This window comes from Columba livia, chromosome 12 (genome assembly GCF_036013475.1).
Source record: "Columba livia isolate bColLiv1 breed racing homer chromosome 12, bColLiv1.pat.W.v2, whole genome shotgun sequence".
Taxonomy (NCBI): Eukaryota; Metazoa; Chordata; class Aves; order Columbiformes; family Columbidae; genus Columba; species Columba livia.
The window spans coordinates 21,244,481-21,261,496 of record NC_088613.1 but is presented as its reverse complement, the minus strand read 5'-3'; the positions used below and the strand labels follow the sequence as shown (position 1 = coordinate 21,261,496).

At 63.0% G+C, this 17,016-nt stretch overlaps 1 protein-coding gene and 1 long non-coding RNA gene across 2 annotated transcripts; one reads left to right on the top strand and one right to left on the bottom strand.

Moving 5' to 3' along the window:
- Positions 1 to 417: 417 nt before the first annotated feature.
- XPNPEP2 (X-prolyl aminopeptidase 2) lies at positions 418 to 6,437 on the bottom strand. Its single transcript, XM_021290129.2, has 21 exons — positions 6,288 to 6,437; positions 5,348 to 5,421; positions 5,116 to 5,226; positions 4,964 to 5,027; positions 4,658 to 4,762; positions 4,434 to 4,520; positions 4,181 to 4,327; positions 3,967 to 4,068; positions 3,762 to 3,843; positions 3,177 to 3,372; positions 2,896 to 2,985; positions 2,681 to 2,790; positions 2,521 to 2,598; positions 2,377 to 2,448; positions 2,176 to 2,236; positions 1,957 to 2,026; positions 1,732 to 1,836; positions 1,462 to 1,521; positions 1,208 to 1,284; positions 1,012 to 1,110; positions 418 to 791 (listed from the first exon to the last, which is right to left on the bottom strand). The coding sequence occupies exons 1-21, from the start codon at positions 6,331 to 6,333 to the stop codon at positions 582 to 584; spliced, it is 2,046 nt and encodes a 681-aa protein (XP_021145804.2). The 5' UTR covers positions 6,334 to 6,437; the 3' UTR covers positions 418 to 581.
- Positions 6,438 to 12,636: 6,199 nt separating this feature from the next.
- Positions 12,637 to 15,004, top strand: LOC110360043 (uncharacterized). The gene is made up of 3 exons (XR_010465781.1): positions 12,637 to 13,037; positions 13,981 to 14,152; positions 14,242 to 15,004. It is a non-coding gene; the product is annotated as an uncharacterized LOC110360043 (long non-coding RNA).
- Positions 15,005 to 17,016: the final 2,012 nt, after the last annotated feature.

The window sequence follows — 17,016 nt, the reverse complement described above, 5'->3', positions numbered from 1 at the left end:
TCCCCCCGTGCAAAGGTGAAGGTTGCCCCACTCCCTGTGCCCACGCATTCTCCCTGCCAGCGCATGATGACCAAGCCCTCTGTGTAACACCGGGTCTGGGATGTCCCCTGCATCCACAGGTCCTCCTGGCTGGGCATTGAGCCCAGTGGGACGCTGCCATCAGCAGCCACGGGCACCCACGGCAGCCAAGATGGCCCTGGTTGGGCCAGCTGACCTGAACCGTCTTGCTTCAGTTCCTCCATCTCTTGTCCCAAGAATTAAAATCTGCCCTGAATCTGCCTCCTTGCTGCCGGTACTGGCTTGTCCATCTCAGAGCAGGGCAGACAGCACGGGCAGAGTCACACGTGTGGGACCCAGGGCCACGCGGGGCCAGAGCCCAGCCCCACAGTAGCCGGTGAGGCGGCAGGCGGGCCGGCAGCACGCAGGACTGCCGCGGCAGGGAGCAGCCGTGCGCAGGCACCACCGGTGTTGCTCATGTTTAATCACAAATGAGCAAATAGAAAACAAAAAAAAAGGAAGTGAGAGACAGGGAGAAGAAACAGCCACAGCAGGGAAGGGGCTGGCGTGGGGCCAGCACAGGGTCAGGCCTGCAGCCCAATGAGCAGTGTGGGGAGGAAGGATGTGAGGGCCAGCATGCCCATGGTGGCGGTGGCAGTGGTGGCGGCACTGCTCAGCGGGAAGGGCTCCGTGCTCCTCTGCAGCCAGCGGTACTCCTCCTCCAGCTGCTGCCGCTGCAGCTCCGGCCCCACGCGTGCCCGGATGGTCTCATAGTAGGTGTTCAGGTACCTGATCTGCGGCCAGGCATCACGGGGAGCTGGGGGTCTGTCCCAGCTGCCTGCACCCCGTCACTGCCCGCATCTCCCTTGTACCCTGTTGGCCCTCCCCATCCGTTTACCCTGTTGCTCCTCTCCATCCTTCCCTGTCCTGGCCCCATTTACCTACCCTAACCTCATACCACCGTCTTGGTTTTCTGCTACATCCACCCCTCAGCCTCCTTCGCTCTCCCTGTACCTGCTCCGGTGACAGGAGGCTGAGGTCAATGAGGTTGCGGTCATAGGGCACCAGCGATACCACCTCGAAGGTCAGGAAGGGCTTCTCGCCGCTCTGGTGCTGCCACAGAGAGGTGGTGTTGGAGGTGCCCCCACCCCTGGGCTGGTGCAGCCCACTGGTGCCGTGCCACCCCTGCAGCCCATCCCCGTTGCACTACCTTGGTCTGAGCCTCCACCACAAGGGCAACATCCTCAATGCGGATCCCAAACTCGCCATCCTGGTAGTAGCCGGGCTCTGGGGGCCAGGAAGGTGCCTGGTGAGTCCCAAGCCCAAGCGTCTCCCCCAGCCCAGCCCACCCCACCCTAGAGGGGCCAAGAGCTCAATGTCTCCTCCCCTGGCCAGACGCTACTGTCCCTACCAGGGACATCTCTGAGAGCCCAAGGCTCTGGCCAGAGCAGTGGGCACACGTACCAATGGAGGTGAACATGCCAGCTGTCAGCGGCACGTTGTTGGACTGGAAGCCCACGGGCCCTGCAGGGGACATGGGTGGGTTACAGCTCCTGGAGATGGTGTGTGCTGTGGGGACACCTTGACAAGGACCGCAGCACCCTCCAGATAGGGTGACATCTGCCCACAGCAAGAGGCTCAGCTGGGCCACGAGAAGCCCCAGATGGGCCCCTGTCCTTGTCCTTTCCTCCACAACTCAGCCCATGTCCCTTGTGCTGGTGCTGCAGCACCTACACTCGTGGACTGAGAGGAAGTTGCCGATGCCATGGCCAGTCCCGTGGCCATAGTTGAGTCCCACGTCCCAGAGCGCCCGGCGGGCAAAGGACTCCACCGCTTTCCCTGGGGAATGATAAGGTAGGACAAGGGCCAGTGAGGTGAGGGCTGTCCCCTGCCCTCCTCCTCCCCATGCCTGGGGGCCTGGGCAGGGCTGAGCTGCCAAACGCCTGTCTCAGTACCCACCTGCCGTGTTGGATGGGAAGACGAGGCGGGACAGGTCAATGTTGCCCATCAGCACACGGGTATAGGCTTCCTACGAGGGGCATTGCAGGGGGACTGAGTGTGGTGGTGCCTGCGTGCCACCCACGGCACATCCAGCCCTGTCTGGGACCTTGGTGCTGAGTGACACAGGGGGACCTGGGCACTGCAGGGGGCTGCTGGATGGCATGGGGGGACTGCTACCTTCTGGAGTGGGGTGGGCACGCCCCAGTGCACAGTCCGTGTGATGTCTGTTGTCCCATCGCTGCAAAGGGGGGACACGAACAGAGGCAGTGAAGCACCAGTGCTGGCTTTGGAGCCCCCTGCCACCACGTTGCAGCAGGGGCATGGTGCGGGCATGGGGGGCTGTGCGGTGCTGGGTGGTCCAGGTTAAGAACTACACACAGATATTGCCCTCCACTGTCCAAAAGGTACATCTCATCCACAGACAGCTTCTGGCTGCTCCCGTTGGAGGGGCTGCGAGAGGAGGGGGGTCAGAGTCAGACCCTGCTCCCAGCCTCCAGTTGCCCGCTCCCCACAGAGCCATACCTGTAGTGGGCCAGCGCTGCGTTGAGCCCGCTGGCAGAGATGGACTGGAAGCTGGGCCCGTGGCTGTGCTCCTGGGCCCTGGAAGGCAGCAGAGAGGGAGGTGCTGGGGCTGTCTGGCTGCCCTGCACCGGGCAGGGGAGGCCACGTCGGCAGTACTGACTGGCGGAGCATGTCGATGTGCTGTGCCCCCGAAAACTCGTCCACCTGCCCCTGAGGGACCATCTTCTCCAGCCACAGCAGGTGCTGGATGACAGCCACCGCGTCCCGAACCTGGGGGTGGCACAGCAGCAACAGGGGAGGGGGTCATCAGCACCCCGCTTCCCCCAACTGCCCCCCACTGCTGCTCAGGACTGCAGGGACAGGGACAGCCCTTACGTGAGCGGCTCGCAGCATCTCCTGTTCCTTGACATTTTTCACAGCCTTGGCCAGCATGACGGGGGAGTAGCTGTCCTCCAGCAGCTTCTCCTGCAAGGGCAGGCTAGGGGTGGCATGGCCAGGCACAGCCCCCCACCCCTTTTGCCCCAGGGACAGCCATGGCACCCCCTGTACCCCCATGTCTCAGTGGCACAGGTCCGTCCCCGAGCCCAGCAGGACCAGGTTACCCACGGCCCAGCTCAGCAATGCCGGTGCTATCTCCGTCACGCGGTGGTGCCCACCTGGGGGATGACACTGTAGAGGCCGTAGGAAGTGTACTGGGTGCCCAGCCAGATGGTGACATTACCGTGGGCATAGAGGCGGAGGTGGACAAGTGCCTGGCTGTAGTCCTGCAGCTCCACGCACAGCGGCCCCGGGCAGTCTGCCCGCAGGGACAGCTGTGCCGCAGCCGTCAGCCGCAGCTTATCCACAAACAGGCTGGGGAAGGATGCGGGATAGGGTGGGCACAGCTGTGGGGTCGGCCTGCTGCCTTTGGCTTCCCCCCAAGCCTGACCATGTTGTTGAGAGAAGGGGGCTGGCTGGGGGGCTCAGCGGGGATGCTGGGCTGGGGATGGGGGGTTGGCCTCAGGCTGTGCTGGGTGAGAGGGTGCTGCACCCCAGGGTGGGCTGAAACGGTCAAGGCTGGACCTGGGAATGATGTGAAACTTGGAGGGGACAGGCAATGAGGCTCGGCACTGCAGGATGTGATGGGCTCTGGGTAATGGGCCAGCCGGGCTGAGGGAAGGGTCCCATGGGTGCTGATGCTGGAACAGAAGCAAGGAAAGAGCCCCATCTGTGCCCTTTGCCTGCAAGGAGATGCTGCCTACCTTATGCTGGTGTTGGTCAGCAGGGTGTAGGCGTAGAATACAGGAGTGTAGGGGATGTCATCTCCACGGAGGTTGAAGAGCCCTGTCGGGAATGAGACCTCTGAGCCTGCGTCTGCCAGCTGCCCTCCTACCCCCAGGGCTCTGAGCCCATGGCTCCCACCATGGCTCCCACCACAGCTCCCACCACAGCACCTCGGCTACTCACAGGCTGTCTCCTCCAGCCCTGACAGCAGCACAGCCGTGGGCCGTCGAACGTGCTGCTCCATCTGCTGCCGGATCCCAGCCACCTTCTCCTGCCAGCTGCTCCCTGGAGGGCAGTGGGAGGCTGGCTCAGCTCAGGGACCACCACGGATCCCCGGGCTGAGGGCTGCTGTGGGTGAGCATCTGCACAGCAGCCTCAAAGACAATGGTGGTCGTACCTGTGAATGCTGCCGGGAGGCTGTAGATCTCACCGGAGGGTGGAGGGGGTCTCTGGTCACCCCACGCTTGATCCACAAGGTTGGTCTCGATGGGCAGCAGAGTCCTGCCAGAGCCATGCAGAGCTTGGCTGTAGCTGTTCCAGGTGTCTGAAGTGGGGGGGGAGCAGCTCACAATTGGGGGTACCTGGTAAATCCACACCCAAGAGCTGCCCTCATGTTGGGAAAGGTCACCCTGTGTGATGGCCAGCCCTACCGATGGAGAAGAGGAAGGGGTCCAAGCTGATATTCCCCCCAACAGGAACCGCCTCCATGATCCACTGTCCTATGGACTCGATCCATGCTGCAGGAGAGAGCTGGGTGGCACTGCAAGGAGCCATGTCCCGGACCACACTGAGCCCAGACGAGGATGTGACTGCGGTCACAGGTGTCCTGGGGGTGGGAGGATGCAGTAACCCCCCCAACCTGCCCCCCACTGACTTGTCCTCTGCAACTCCCAGTTGCAGTCCAGCTGCCTCTCTGCCTGGGTCCAGTAGCGGCTGTCGGTCCAGAGGGCAGCCTTGTCCTGTGTGACCACACCGGTGCCTGGGACAGGAGTGGGGGGTCAGCTGTCACCTTTCCCCCCTCTCCAGGCGGCCAACAGGGACCCCCAGGGATTCCTGGCCTGACCTCATGTGCTGAGCAGGACCATGCCCTGCCCTGAGGATCCCCAAGGATGGGGACCAGCAGGCAGCTGGTTGCTGCCCCCCCCCAGCAGGGAACCCAGGGCGGCGAGGATGCTCTCACCTGCAGAGCCCGTGAAGCCGGTCAGCCAGCCCAGCCGGGAATCCCGCTCCGCAATGTACTCACTCTGGAGCCGGGGGCAGAGCCGTGAGATGCAGCTGCGGGCAGCGGCCGGGGAGCCCGTCCCCAGGGGCGCGAGCAATCTGCTGCCTTACCATGTGGGCGTCCGTGGAGGGCACGATGTAGGCATGGACACCGTGGGCTCGCATGGTGCCCCGCAGAGCAGCGAGCCTTGCTGTGGTGTTGGTGGCAGTGGATGGCAGGTACTGGTGGCACAAGGAGACATATGCTGGGGGGGTGCACACCAGCTGCAGTGGTGGGACTATAGGGGGTGACCCCATGCGGGGTGTCTCAGAAACAGGTAGGGCTGGTCATGGTGGGGCTCACCGGTGGGTCTGCAGAGCAGTTCCGGACATCAGTCCTGGTGGAGACAGCCTGTGGTGGCTGGCCTGCAGCACAGCCTGGGGATGTGCGGACACCCTGAAGACTCAGAGTCCTGCTCCAGCCCAGAGCCAGAACTGGGGCAGCTGTGACTCTTGTCCCCAGCCCCAAACATGAAGCCAGACAGTTTGGGAGCTTTTTTGCAAAAAACAGTGTTTCTAGCCCCAGGAACAGTGGGTGAAACCCAACACCATTAGCCAGCTCAGGAGGAAGTAAATGCTCCCAGGCATGGCCAGCGCTCATGGCATGCCTGGGGACAGGCTCCAGGGGTGCAGTGGGATCATCACACAGTGCAAACGGTGCTTACTGTGCCTGGGAACCAGGGAAGTGGTTGGCAGAAACCAGCCTTGAGCATCCCTGCCACTGCGGCTGCTGAAGAACCTGGCTGGCAACCAGGGATGTGCCCTGGTGGGACCTGGCCTCTCCCTGGTGCTGCTCTGCACCTGCTGCCACCACCTGCACTGCTCTGTCACCACTGCAGTCTGTGGGCAGGGACCTGATTCTTCATCTCGGACCAAGGGCACCAGGCTTGGGTCCATGGGGCAATGGGAAAATGGGGCACCCTGAGCAGAGTGTGGCCTTGGGTGCCTAGTTGCTGTGTCCCTGGGAGCTGCTCCTTACCCGTCACCACCCCAGAGCTCATCCCTGGGTCAGACAGGTAGGATTAGCTCCTCTCAGCAGCCGGGCTCCCCTGGCCTGGGGCAGTGAGGCAGGAACAGCAGCACAACCAGTCTCCCTGTGGGCAAACCCACTCTTGCTTCACCCAAAGCTGTGGTTCAGACTGCTGACATCCCACGCTGGGAGCAGCCTGGGTCCTGGGGGTTCCCAGGATGTGGTGTCCCTTGGAGAGCCTACCCCACCTCCCAGCCCAGCCCCTCTGACATACCGTGGAGCAGGAGCACCCAGGCTGCAGTCCACTGTGGGAGGTGCATGGCTGCTCTGGGGTGCCCGGGGGATGTTTCCCCAGTGCCTTGGGTGAGAGGTCCCTCCTCCTGTGACTTTGCCCCAGGGGTGGAGGGATGATGGATAAGAGAGTCAAGGCAAAGAGAGTCAGGGGGAGAGGGGGCAGAGGGCAGTCCTATGCATTGAAAGTGAATCGGGCTGCTAAATAAAAGTAAACATCAGCACAAAGTCCAAAGATCCTTCCAAAGCAGGGCCGCAGCTGTGCCAGCTCAGCCTGGCACATCACAGCTGCTCGGGGTTAAAAGCAGAGAAGAAGGGGCTGCTCATGCTCTGCTCCTCTGTGTCCCCAGCAAAACCTCCATTCCCTGGAGCTGTGGAGGGACCTGACATGGAGGCACCTGGGGTGAGGGTGCGGAATCCCCAAGCCAGCCCTCTCCTGCAGCAGGACACAGAGTGGTGCAGGGCATCCTCCTGGGCATGGCTGTAGCGGCCCCCACCCCAGTGCCCGGCGGGACCCCCCAGGCTGGGGCTGGCAGAGACCACTGGTGGGAGCAGGTGGAACTACATGGCAGTTGCCGAACAGCAGAGCTGTCGTGGGGAGGCAAAAATGTCCTTCTTCCCTAGAGCTCCAGTGTCATGAGCAGGGCTGGGAGCTGGCCATTGGCAGGGCCAGTGGGGAAGCCAGAGCACCGATGAAACACCTACCCCCATTTTTGGCTCCTGCAGATGACTGTGTGCCCATTACACATGGTTTTGCATCCCCTGGCCATGGCTGGGCCCCTAATATTTTTTACATGACTGTTCTTCCACTGCAGCTCTAGTAATGGGTTCGGCAACCTCACACAGACAGGCTTTTTACCTCAGGGAAAAGCCAGTCAGCGCTGGGGACCTCGTCAGCGCCCTTAGCGCTCCCACCCCTGTGCCTTTGTGCCAGGCACGGGCACCTCTGCGCCCCTTTGTTGAGAAGATGTGTCAGTATCCAGCAGTGTGCGTGAAGGAGATGACCATCCTCAGCAGTGAGCTCTGAGCTAGCTGGGGATGCCTATGAGCAGGGAGAGGGCAAAGTGTTGGGCATGGGAGAGGAGCGAGGAACGGCACAGGCAGCACTATGCTCACTGATGCCTCTGGCCTTCAGGCTGGCTGTGGGTCCCACGTGCCTACAGACGCTTCGGGCTGCATGAGAGGGGGTGGTGCAGGAAGAGCCCAAGTGCTCTAGGGAGGACACAAGTCTCGCTGTGTCCCCCTGGACTGAGCGATGCCAACCACAGTCCCCCCAGGGACTGCAGAAGGAGCAGAAACGAATGCTGCTGCCGTTCCCATCCGCTCCGTCCGGTCCCTGTCCACAGGCAGAGCTGGAGCGTCATGGGGACCCTGCAGGACACAGACATGTTGTCTGAAAGGAGTGTGGAGAGAAGGGGCGACAGCCCATGTGGTGCGGGAATGCTGGCTTTCCACAGGTGTGGTTAAACAGAAGAGGGACCGAGCTTTGGAGAGACAGAGCTGAACATCTGACCCCACCTTTGCCATGCAGATATGGGTTTCTGGGAAGCAGGAATACGTGTAAGGCCTTGAAGGTAAACACAGGTTAACTTCAGTGCTAGTGAGAGCACATGGTCCGCCTAATGAAGTGCAGGAATAATAAACTTAGAGTGCATTAGTGGGTCAGGTTGGAAATCCTGGCAAAGGAGACAATGGCAACATTTTAGCATTGAGCAGCCTTACACAGTCAGAGCCACTTTGATGGCAGCACACACAGGGAGAGGAGCACGGTGGTGGCAAATAGACCAAGCTTTGCCATGCCAGCAGGGTACCAGCCCCTGCCCACAGCAAAGGCAACAGGGCCACCAGCGGCCACCTCCAAGGGCTGGGACCCATTATCTGCAGGAAGATCACTGTAGCATGTGCCCTTTGTCCCACCAAGCCTGTGAGCGCCGAACCGCTGGGACTTCTGCCTTGCTAAAAACCTCATTATGTTTGTCATAACGAGCATTGACCCCAAGGCCTATCTCATTTATTGTACATGTATTTCCTCTAACTGCTTCAGTGACTTCTCTGTGGTTGTTGAAGAGAAAGTCTGGCTGAGGGACAGACTTGTCGTTGGCAGGCAGTAGAGATGTCCATCCGTGGGTCAGACACAGACTTTCAGGGGAGGATGCACATCCTCACCCAGGACAGGGGCACCTGGAGGAGTCCCTATTGGACAGTTGCTCCTCACAGACTGAACAGCTCCTTTTCACTGGCTGGGGTGTCCTATGGACCTGCTGCACCACAGGATGGGCACAGCATCACTGTTGGAGCCAGCTGACTGCCAGCTGACCGTGGGGCTCTGTCAGAGGGTACAGCCAGCTGTGTGGCACAAACACGTGTTTGGAGGAGGGTAAAACAGAGATGTGACCAGGTGAGGTGCAGAGCAGGGACAGGAGGTGCGCTGAGAGCAAGCCTTGGGAGAAGGGTCGAAGGACCTCACTGCCATTGCAGCAGGACCCTGTGCTTGGTGGATGCGAGTTGCAGGAGATCTGGCAGGTCCTATGGTAAATGAATAAACAGATGTTTTACAAACAAACCTTGAAAATGTAAGAGGTCCTTCAGGAAGCCTGGGCAGCAAATCCCTGTGACTCGCAGTGGGATTGGCGGAGAGGAAGCCTGGGTTCTGGCGGCTCCGCAGGGCTCCTGCCACCCTTCCGCTGCCCCCTCCCTCCTCCCTCCTGCTTACAAGACTCTCTGCCTGGCCAGACCCGTCTCCTGGGGTCTTCTCCAGCACTGGGCCGTGGGTCTCTGCACCATCCCACACAAGCTGTCTGCTTCCCCTGCACGGGTACAGCCACGAGGATGGTTACAGACAGGCCAGGGGTGGGAGCCATGGGTTCCCTCAGTGGCCATGGGCTTCCTCATGTGGCCCCTTCCAGTGGCATCTCATGACCTGTTGGACAGCCAATTTCCAACCCATTTAACGTGGCAGAACCTCTGTGGTATTCTTTGAGGCTCTTGGCCAGCAATGGGAATCCTCCATCGGCCCCAGGGCACCTGCCCACCACAGGCCCTGGGCCACGCTGTTGTCCCAACCTCATCCTCCCACCCCCAGCCCTGCTTTTGCTGGCATGAGCCTGCTGGTTAGCTCGGAGGGGGCTGGGGCACGTCGTTCCCCCTGTGCACAGGCACGGTACCGGCAGAGATGTGGGGGTCATAGTGCTGTGCCCCCGGCACACCCTCGTGGGGCTGGAGACCAGCTCCACTGTGGTGTGGGGCCAGGCCCCTCCTGCCATGGGGCTGGGAAGCAGCCTGGCCCCGGGACTGGAGGGCTGGGGGCAGCGTGCCTGCGCAGCCACCCCCTGTGCCACCGAGCCACTGCGCAGTCCAGGCAGCGGCTGTCTGTCCCCCGGGTCTGTCCAGCGCTGCCACTGCAGGGGCTGGCTGCTCCATGCGGCGACTCCAGCTGTGCCACCGCAGCTGTCACTGGGATCTTGCTGGCCACGAGGTGGCACCAGGACTGCGCTGTGGAGATGCACAGAACCCTGTTCCCCTGTCACCTCCTCCACACACCCCGCCCCTCGTCTCTCTGTCTTGTCCACTTGTCCCTCTGTCTTGTCCCCTGTCCCCTGTCCACCCACCCCGTCCTGTCACAGCCCTGGTGCAGTGGGGGCCGGCAGTAGCAAAGCCTGGTGGTCCCTCCCGTCCACCATTCTGTTCCTGAGGCCTGATACACGCATATCACGAATGGTCTCAGTTTGCCTGTGTCTGGTGTCACTCTCTGGTCCCCTGCTTGGAGGAGTCAGGGTGGATGGGGGGCGATCCCCTACCCCAGCAGGGGCAGGACATGGACAGGAAGGAGGGGGATGCAGGGCGACACCAAAGCTGCCTGGAATTGTTATGACAACACAAATTTCTCGAGAATATGTGATGTGGTTGCTGTGGTGACAATCAGGCAGCGGTTTGCTGCCATCTCCCTAATTAGTGAAATGTGCTAATGATGCTTCCATCCTCCCTGACGGGTCCCTGCCCAGTGTCAGGATGGGGGCTGCACTCACAGCAGTGCCCAGCTCCTCTGTCCCCTGCCTGCTGGCTGCCCCTCACCACACAGCAGCATGCCTGGTCCCATGCGGTCTGCACGGTGACAAGGGTGTCCCCTCACCCCTTTTTTCCAACCCTGAACCCAACTCTGCAATGCCGACCCTGATGGCAACTCCCCCACGCCACATCCAAGAAACAGGGCTGAGACGGGCCTGTCCCACCGCTGTGGGTACAGCGGCACTGTTAGACCTGTGGCTGCACGTCCCTCCTCCTCCTCCTTGCCCAGCACAGGGGGTGGCACCAGCCATCCCTGGAGACCCTCAGGGCCACATGCCACTCTGAGCAAGCCAGCGTCAACAGGACGAAGCTCATCGGCCACCACACGTCCGGTGGGGCCCTGCCCTCCCGCGGGAGGTTTCCTCGAAGACGAGCTGAAGGAAGGCTTTGGGGGGACATCCTCCTTTTGTGGGCTATTGTTGGCCTTCCGTCACCTGCAGAGACCGTGGGGTGACTCAGGCCGGGGTGACGTTCCTGGCAAACAGGACGTGGGTCGGTGAGGGAGGGTGTGCGCGGCCATAGGAATGCGGAAGCGAGCAGTGGCACGGGGATGCTGCCACGATCCCTTGTGAAGGCAGCGCCTGCCTGCCCTGAAGTCCAGCAGGTGATGTGTGCCCAGGGGGCTGGGCTGTGGGGGTCTCCGCTGCACCCCAGAGCCTGGCAGCTTGCCTGCAGGGATGGGGATGCAGCTCCAGGACACCATGAGCTCATGAGCTGAACCTCCCTGGAGGATCACCCCGTTGTGGGGGTGAAAAATGCTGGCTGGGAGCCCAGGGCCCTTGGCCAGGCTGTGGGGGGGCAGGGGGGCACAACCAGCAGGACTGGAAGAGGCACAGGGGGTGTCCTCCCGCAGTGCCTACGGACATGTGCAGGGTGCGACATGGGCACCACAGACCCCCTGTAAGCCCCTCCTCACACCCAGTGTGGCCTCTTCGTCGCAGCCCACACACCCTGTAGTTCCTCTTACAGCCCCCAGCCCATCCTCGCAGTCCAACACACAATCACCTTGTCCAGTCTCTCCTACAGCCGCTTTCAGCCAGTACAGCCCCTCCTGTACAGCTCCCCATACAGCCTTAGCATCCTCGCTTCGGGAAAATTAATTTATTGCCAATCAAATCAAAGTAGGGTAATGAGAAAATAAAACAAATCTTAAAATACCTTTCCCCTACCCCTCCTTTCTTCCCGGGCTCAACTTCACTCCCGAATTCTCCACCCCCGCACCCCGAGCAGTGCAGGGGGGTGGGGAATGGGGGTCCATTCATCACACGTTGTCTCTGCTACTCCTTCCTCTCACACTCTTCCCCTGCTCCAGCCTGGGGTCCCTCCCACGGGAGACCGTCCTCCACGAACTGCTGCAGCATGGGTCCTTTCCATGGGTGCAGTCCTTCAGAACAGACCCCACGGGGTCACAGGTCCTGCCAGCACACCTGCTCCAGCCTGGGCTCCTCTCCCTGGGGCCTCAGGTCCTACCAGGATCCTGCTCCACGGGCTGCAGGCGAAGCTCTGCAGGGGTGCCGTGGCCTCGCTGGCAGCACCTGACTGCAGGCAGGGCAGTCCCCAGGCTGTGGGACACTTCAGCTCTGCCATTGTCATCCACCACGACACCACGTCGGCAGCGGTACCCGCACATGTGGGTTGATGAGGGGCTCCGTCAATGCTCAACAGCACCCAGGCTACGCAGCACTGGTGTCCACAGCCTGCACCTCTGTGCATTGCGGGGGGCAGGTGCTTTAGCCCTTGCCCTGGCCCAAGTGGTGCAGAGCTGGGGGGCTGCAGTGCCCATCCTGCAGCGGCGGTCTGTCCCCCTCCCCACACAGGCAGTGGCACCCTTTCTGTGCCGTCTGGCAGAGGGGGCTTCATGCCCCCACCCCCTCCGGCAGTGGTTGGATGATTTGGGGGGGCAGCAGGGTCAGAGGGGGCTTCAGGTGAACCCCTCTGTGGGCACCAGCTGACCTGGGGGACAGAGGGGCAGGGTCTGCCAGGGGCAGTGGGCAGGACAGCCTTCTGCCCCCGTGGGTGTCTGCGGAGGGGGCTGGCTGGAAGGGGGGCCTGATTCAGGCAGGGTACGGGGTCTCAGGGTCCCAGGATTAGGCTGGGAGGGGGTCTCCTAGGCTGGGTAGAGGATCCAAGGACCAGGCTGGGAGGGGGTTCCTGCAGCCTGGCTGGAGGAGTTCCAGGGACAGGATGGAGAGTGGGGCATCCCAGAGCCAGGCTGGGCAGGGGTTCTGGGCCAGAATGACAGCAGTGCTGAGGGCTGGGGGCTGGGGTGGGTGCAGGGGTCCCACAGTCAGGGGGGGTAGAGGGTCCTGGGCCAGTCTGGGAGGGGGATCCCGGGACAAAGCTGAGGGGTGGTCCCAGAGCCCTGGGGCCGGGGCCCGCCCAGAAGGGATGCTGGTGGGGGGATCATCTTTGGGGGCGGGAAGGGGGTGTCCCGGGAGGGATGCGGTCGCTGGGGCGGGGCTGGGGGCGGACACCCCCCCGGGGGCCCGGCGGCCACATGACCGGGCAGACGGCGGGGCCGGGCTGGGCTCTCACCGCCTACAAATGCGGCTCCCCCGGAGCGGGGCCGCCACCGCCGCCGCCTCCGCCGTCCCGCACCCCCCCAGCATGGCCGCGCCGCGCTGGCTCTGGGCGCTGCTGCTGCTCTGGCTCTCCCTGGCCGCCGCCGGTGAGTGCCGGGACCCCGGGCGGGGGCAACCCCTGCTCAGCGCCGTACTGGAGAACCCCCTCCCCGACCCCCGCCCCCCTCCCGGTCCGGCATCGCTCGATGTCCGGGCTGGCACCGGGGGGGACGGAGGGGACTGTGGCCGGGTGACCGTGTGCTGAGCAGGGCTCGGGGGACTGGCACCCCCTGCCCGTGCTGGCCGGGAGCCACTGTCGCCGGGCTGGGGAGGACAAAGCGTTTTTCATGATGCCAACAAACCCCCCCTGTCTGTCCGGGCAGCGGAGCAGAACAACAGCCATCCGAGGGCTGGAGAGCTGTCACTGTCACTGCCTCCAGCTGCCGGAGCACAACCCACCTGGTGGGTGACAGCGTGGGGCATCACCGGGATGCTGGCACTGCGAGCTGTGGCCCTGCCATGCTGCCACCGCGGGTCTTGGCTCGCTCCCCAGGGTGCGCGCCCTGTCCCAGCTCAGCAGGGCACTGCCACCTGTGCGCGGGTGCAGGGCTGGTGGTTCTGCGACTGCTGCCGTTGCCAGCGCATCTCTGCCAGGCGCCCTGGGGAGCAGGCTGCAGGGAGAGGCCACTGCCCGGGAGAGGGGATGAGGGTCTCGGTGGATAGTACATTGCTGGCAGGGAGAGGGGCACAGGATGGTGGCTTTGAGAAGAACTGGGAGCCAGAGCCTGAGGCTGCTCTGTGTCCCTCAGTGAGGCCAGCGGCAGCAGCTGCACAAGGTGGCCGTGCTTGGCGCAGGTGGCCTGGCCGCCTCGGTGCAGGAAGCACTCAGCCGGCGAATGGCTCCTGCTGGGGGCAATTCAGGAAACGGGCGGCGCTGCCTGGCCCTGCCTGCCTTGGGCCAGGCGGCGGGAAGTGCAGGCAGGCCCCACAGCATGCCCATCCCATGTGCAGGGTGGGGGCACCAACTAATGCTCTTTCTGCTGTCCCCAGGGCCACTGGGCCAGGCGCTGGATGGGAAAGATGCAGGAAACGGCCTCATCCGAACCCTGGTGCGGCCGCAGGCTGCGCGGCGCGGGGCCGGGCACCGGCCAGGTGGCTGGCGGAGGTACCGGCGGCCCCGACCCCGGCTTTCCCACAAGGGCCCCATGCCCTTCTGAGGCAGGTGAGGAGCAGCAGGGTGTGGGGGGATACAGGGACATGCGATGCTGCTGGGAGGGGACTCACACATACCTGGGTTTGCTCTTGTTGCAGGGTTGCCACCAGTCCTCCAGGGATGCGGCTGCCGTTCTCTGTCCTAGCCTGCTCTGCACATCTTCCAGCCCTGAGCGCAGGGTCCCTGTGAGCCCTCAGCTGGTGTCACCTCCTTCCCGCGGCTGTCCCTGGTGGCGCTGGCGCCGTGGGTGCCTCCTGCCTCCCTCACCACCCCTTGGGGCTGGCTGGGAGAGGGCTGCCCATGGTGGGGCTGGGTGCTGCCGCCATGCCCCTGTCCTGGTGGGTGTGAGGCTGCCCTGGACATCAGCTCACCAGGACCCATAGGCTTTGTGCAAAGCACTATGTCACGTGGAGGAGCTTCTCTGCAGGGGTCTGTGAGCTCCTCTGGGGCTCCTGCCTCATCCCTGCCAGTTGCCCACAAGCCAGGGTGAGCACGCAGTTTGTCCTGCTGGAGTTTCTATTTATTCCCACGGTGCTAACGCTGCACCCTGGGTGAGCTGCCCTCCCCTCCTTGGCAAGTGTGAGGTCCCCTTCCCTCTGACAGACCAACTCCTGGGCACCCCCAAGGTAGGGGGTGTCCACTCAGGACACAGCGTGGGGCTCTGGGCCCCCTGCCTGCTCTGCACCATGGGGCGGCAGGAGAATGGTGGGGCACTAGGCCCTCTATGTCAAACACTGACATGCCAAAGTTGGGGCCCTTGCTCTGAGTGCTGCTGGGTGCTGTTGTTCATGTTTCTTGTGTTTGTAAAGATTTATTATGTTTAAATACATCTTTATAATAAAGAGTTATGATGACAGTAAACCCTTATTTTTGCAAGTGTGGGCACAAGTTGCTCACAAGTGGGGAGGCCTTCCAGGGGCCCTCTGCTCCCCGCTGGCACTGCCCGGTGGTGGCTGGAGGCCAAGGCAGCCCCTTCCCCCACCTGGTGCTGGCAGGGAAGATGCCCAGCAAAGGGAGAAACAAGCTACAGGGCTGCCTGGCCCATAGAACTGGGGAGGAGGGTGGGAAAATACAGGAGGTCAGCATCTCCCAGGCTTGTAGAGCAGCTGGGTGATGGAGGTCGGGGTGCTGGAAGGTGCAGGGATGCTGGTCCCAGCCAGGGCAGCATGGGGTGAGTGGCTGGGGACCCTTGGCCCATGGAGCAAAGACCCTGGCTGCAAATAGGGTTCTGGGCACACCTGTCTTTATCCCCTTCTGGGATTGTTTTTTCTGCTCACCTGAATTCCCCTCCACAGTGGGCATCAGCTGCATGCTGAAGGGTTGAGTGGTAGTAACGGCTTTAAAAGCAGGGAACAGGGTGGTGAGACAGGCTCTGCTACTGAGGGGTCATGGAGGGATCCTTCATGCCTGGAGGAGGGGATGTGGCCCAGCCTGTCCCCCGGGCACTGACAGTGCCTGGGTCTGGGGACTCAAGCAGCTTGTTAGCTGAAGCCTTTGCTGGAATAACGGCTTTTGTGGGGCAGTTTCCACAGGGAAGTGCTGGTGCTCCTGCCTTGCTCCTGTGGTGCTGCCGTTGCCTTGATTACCAGCAGCTGTGGGTGCTGGGTGAAGCCAGGCGTGCAGCACCTGTGTCTGGCAGCGTGGTGCCAGGGCAGGGAGGAGGGTTTGCGCCCAGCATGGCCCTGGCAGGGGGAGGACGAGGCTGGTGAGACAAGCAAGGACCACGCGGCAGCCCCTGGAGCTGTCCCTGCCAGCTGCTGAGCTCCTGGCTGGGATGCCGCAGCCCCAGGGGAAGGGCAGGCAGCTGCCACAGTGCTGCAGGAGGGTGGCCCAGACCTGGGTACGGCTCTCTCACTGGTCCCATTTGACGCTGCTGCCTTCAGGCAGCCCCAGTGACTGCCAGTTCCCCTTCGTCCCCCCAGCCTGACCCCAGCAGCCCTGGGCAGCTGTCCCACAGCTCCACACACAGCTGCAGCTATGGGTGCCTGGTACCTGGCACCTCCACCCATGGCATCCCTGTCCCTGGTGTCCCTGCTGTCCCTATCCATGGTGTCTGCACCCCTGGTGTCCCCATCCCCATGAGGCTCTGTGCAGGCAGGAGCCATGCAGGATGCAGTGGGTCAGGACTCAGCAGATAGAGACTCCCTGTAAGACCTTGCAGGTGGGTGGGGGCTGAGCCCTGCGAAGGGATGGGACCCCCCTGGGACAGGACCTCCCCAGCCAGGACCCCTGAGTGAGGCAGTGCCCATGCAGGGCCCCCAAGCCCCATATTGTTTGCAGGCGGCCACCCGCAAGTGACGTCCTCAGGTGGGAGGCAGCTCAGCCCCAACACCGTGCGGGACGGTGGGCAGGGGAGCACGGCAGCCCTGGGGGCACGGGCGGGCAGGGCTGGCAGCACCAGCGGGGAAAGGGTTAACGGGGCCACTGAGGAGCTGGGCGGAAAGGCTGCAGCTGCGGGGCTGGGAGCAGAGCCGGGGGAAGCAGGGCTGGGCCCAGCTGGCCTCCATTAGCTCATCCTCTGGGACCCGGGAGGGATGTGCTCCCCGGCCACACGCCAGCGTGCTCCCGCCATGCCGCCCATCCACGCTGGCCATGGCGGCCGGTCACCCCTGTGCCCCGGGGAGCCGCTGCCTCTGCCCCTGTGGCAGAATGGGGTAGGCAGGCGAGGGCTGCCAGCTCCCTGTCCAGTCCTGGCCTGGCCCTGGCTCTGCTGTTTCCAGCCCCAGCAGCCACCGGCGCTGCAATGGGGAGAGGATGTGGTGCCCTGGCCGCAGCCTCTCTATCTGACTCCAACTCCTGCTCTGGCTGCCTCAGGATGGTGGTGGCGGGGGTACCTTTCCTCCATTGCCACCCTACAGTGCCATTGCTACTGG

Coding starts and splice junctions, on each gene's coding strand:
- XPNPEP2 (XM_021290129.2), bottom strand. CDS start 6,333: ATGCACCTCCCACAGTGGACTGCAGCCTGGGTGCTCCTGCTCCACG. Junction 4,521..4,657: donor CTGGGAGTTGCAGAGGACAA/GTCAGTGGGGGG, acceptor TCTCTCCTGCAG/CATGGATCGAGTCCATAGGA. Junction 1,111..1,207: donor TGGTGGAGGCTCAGACCAAG/GTAGTGCAACGG, acceptor TCTCTGTGGCAG/CACCAGAGCGGCGAGAAGCC.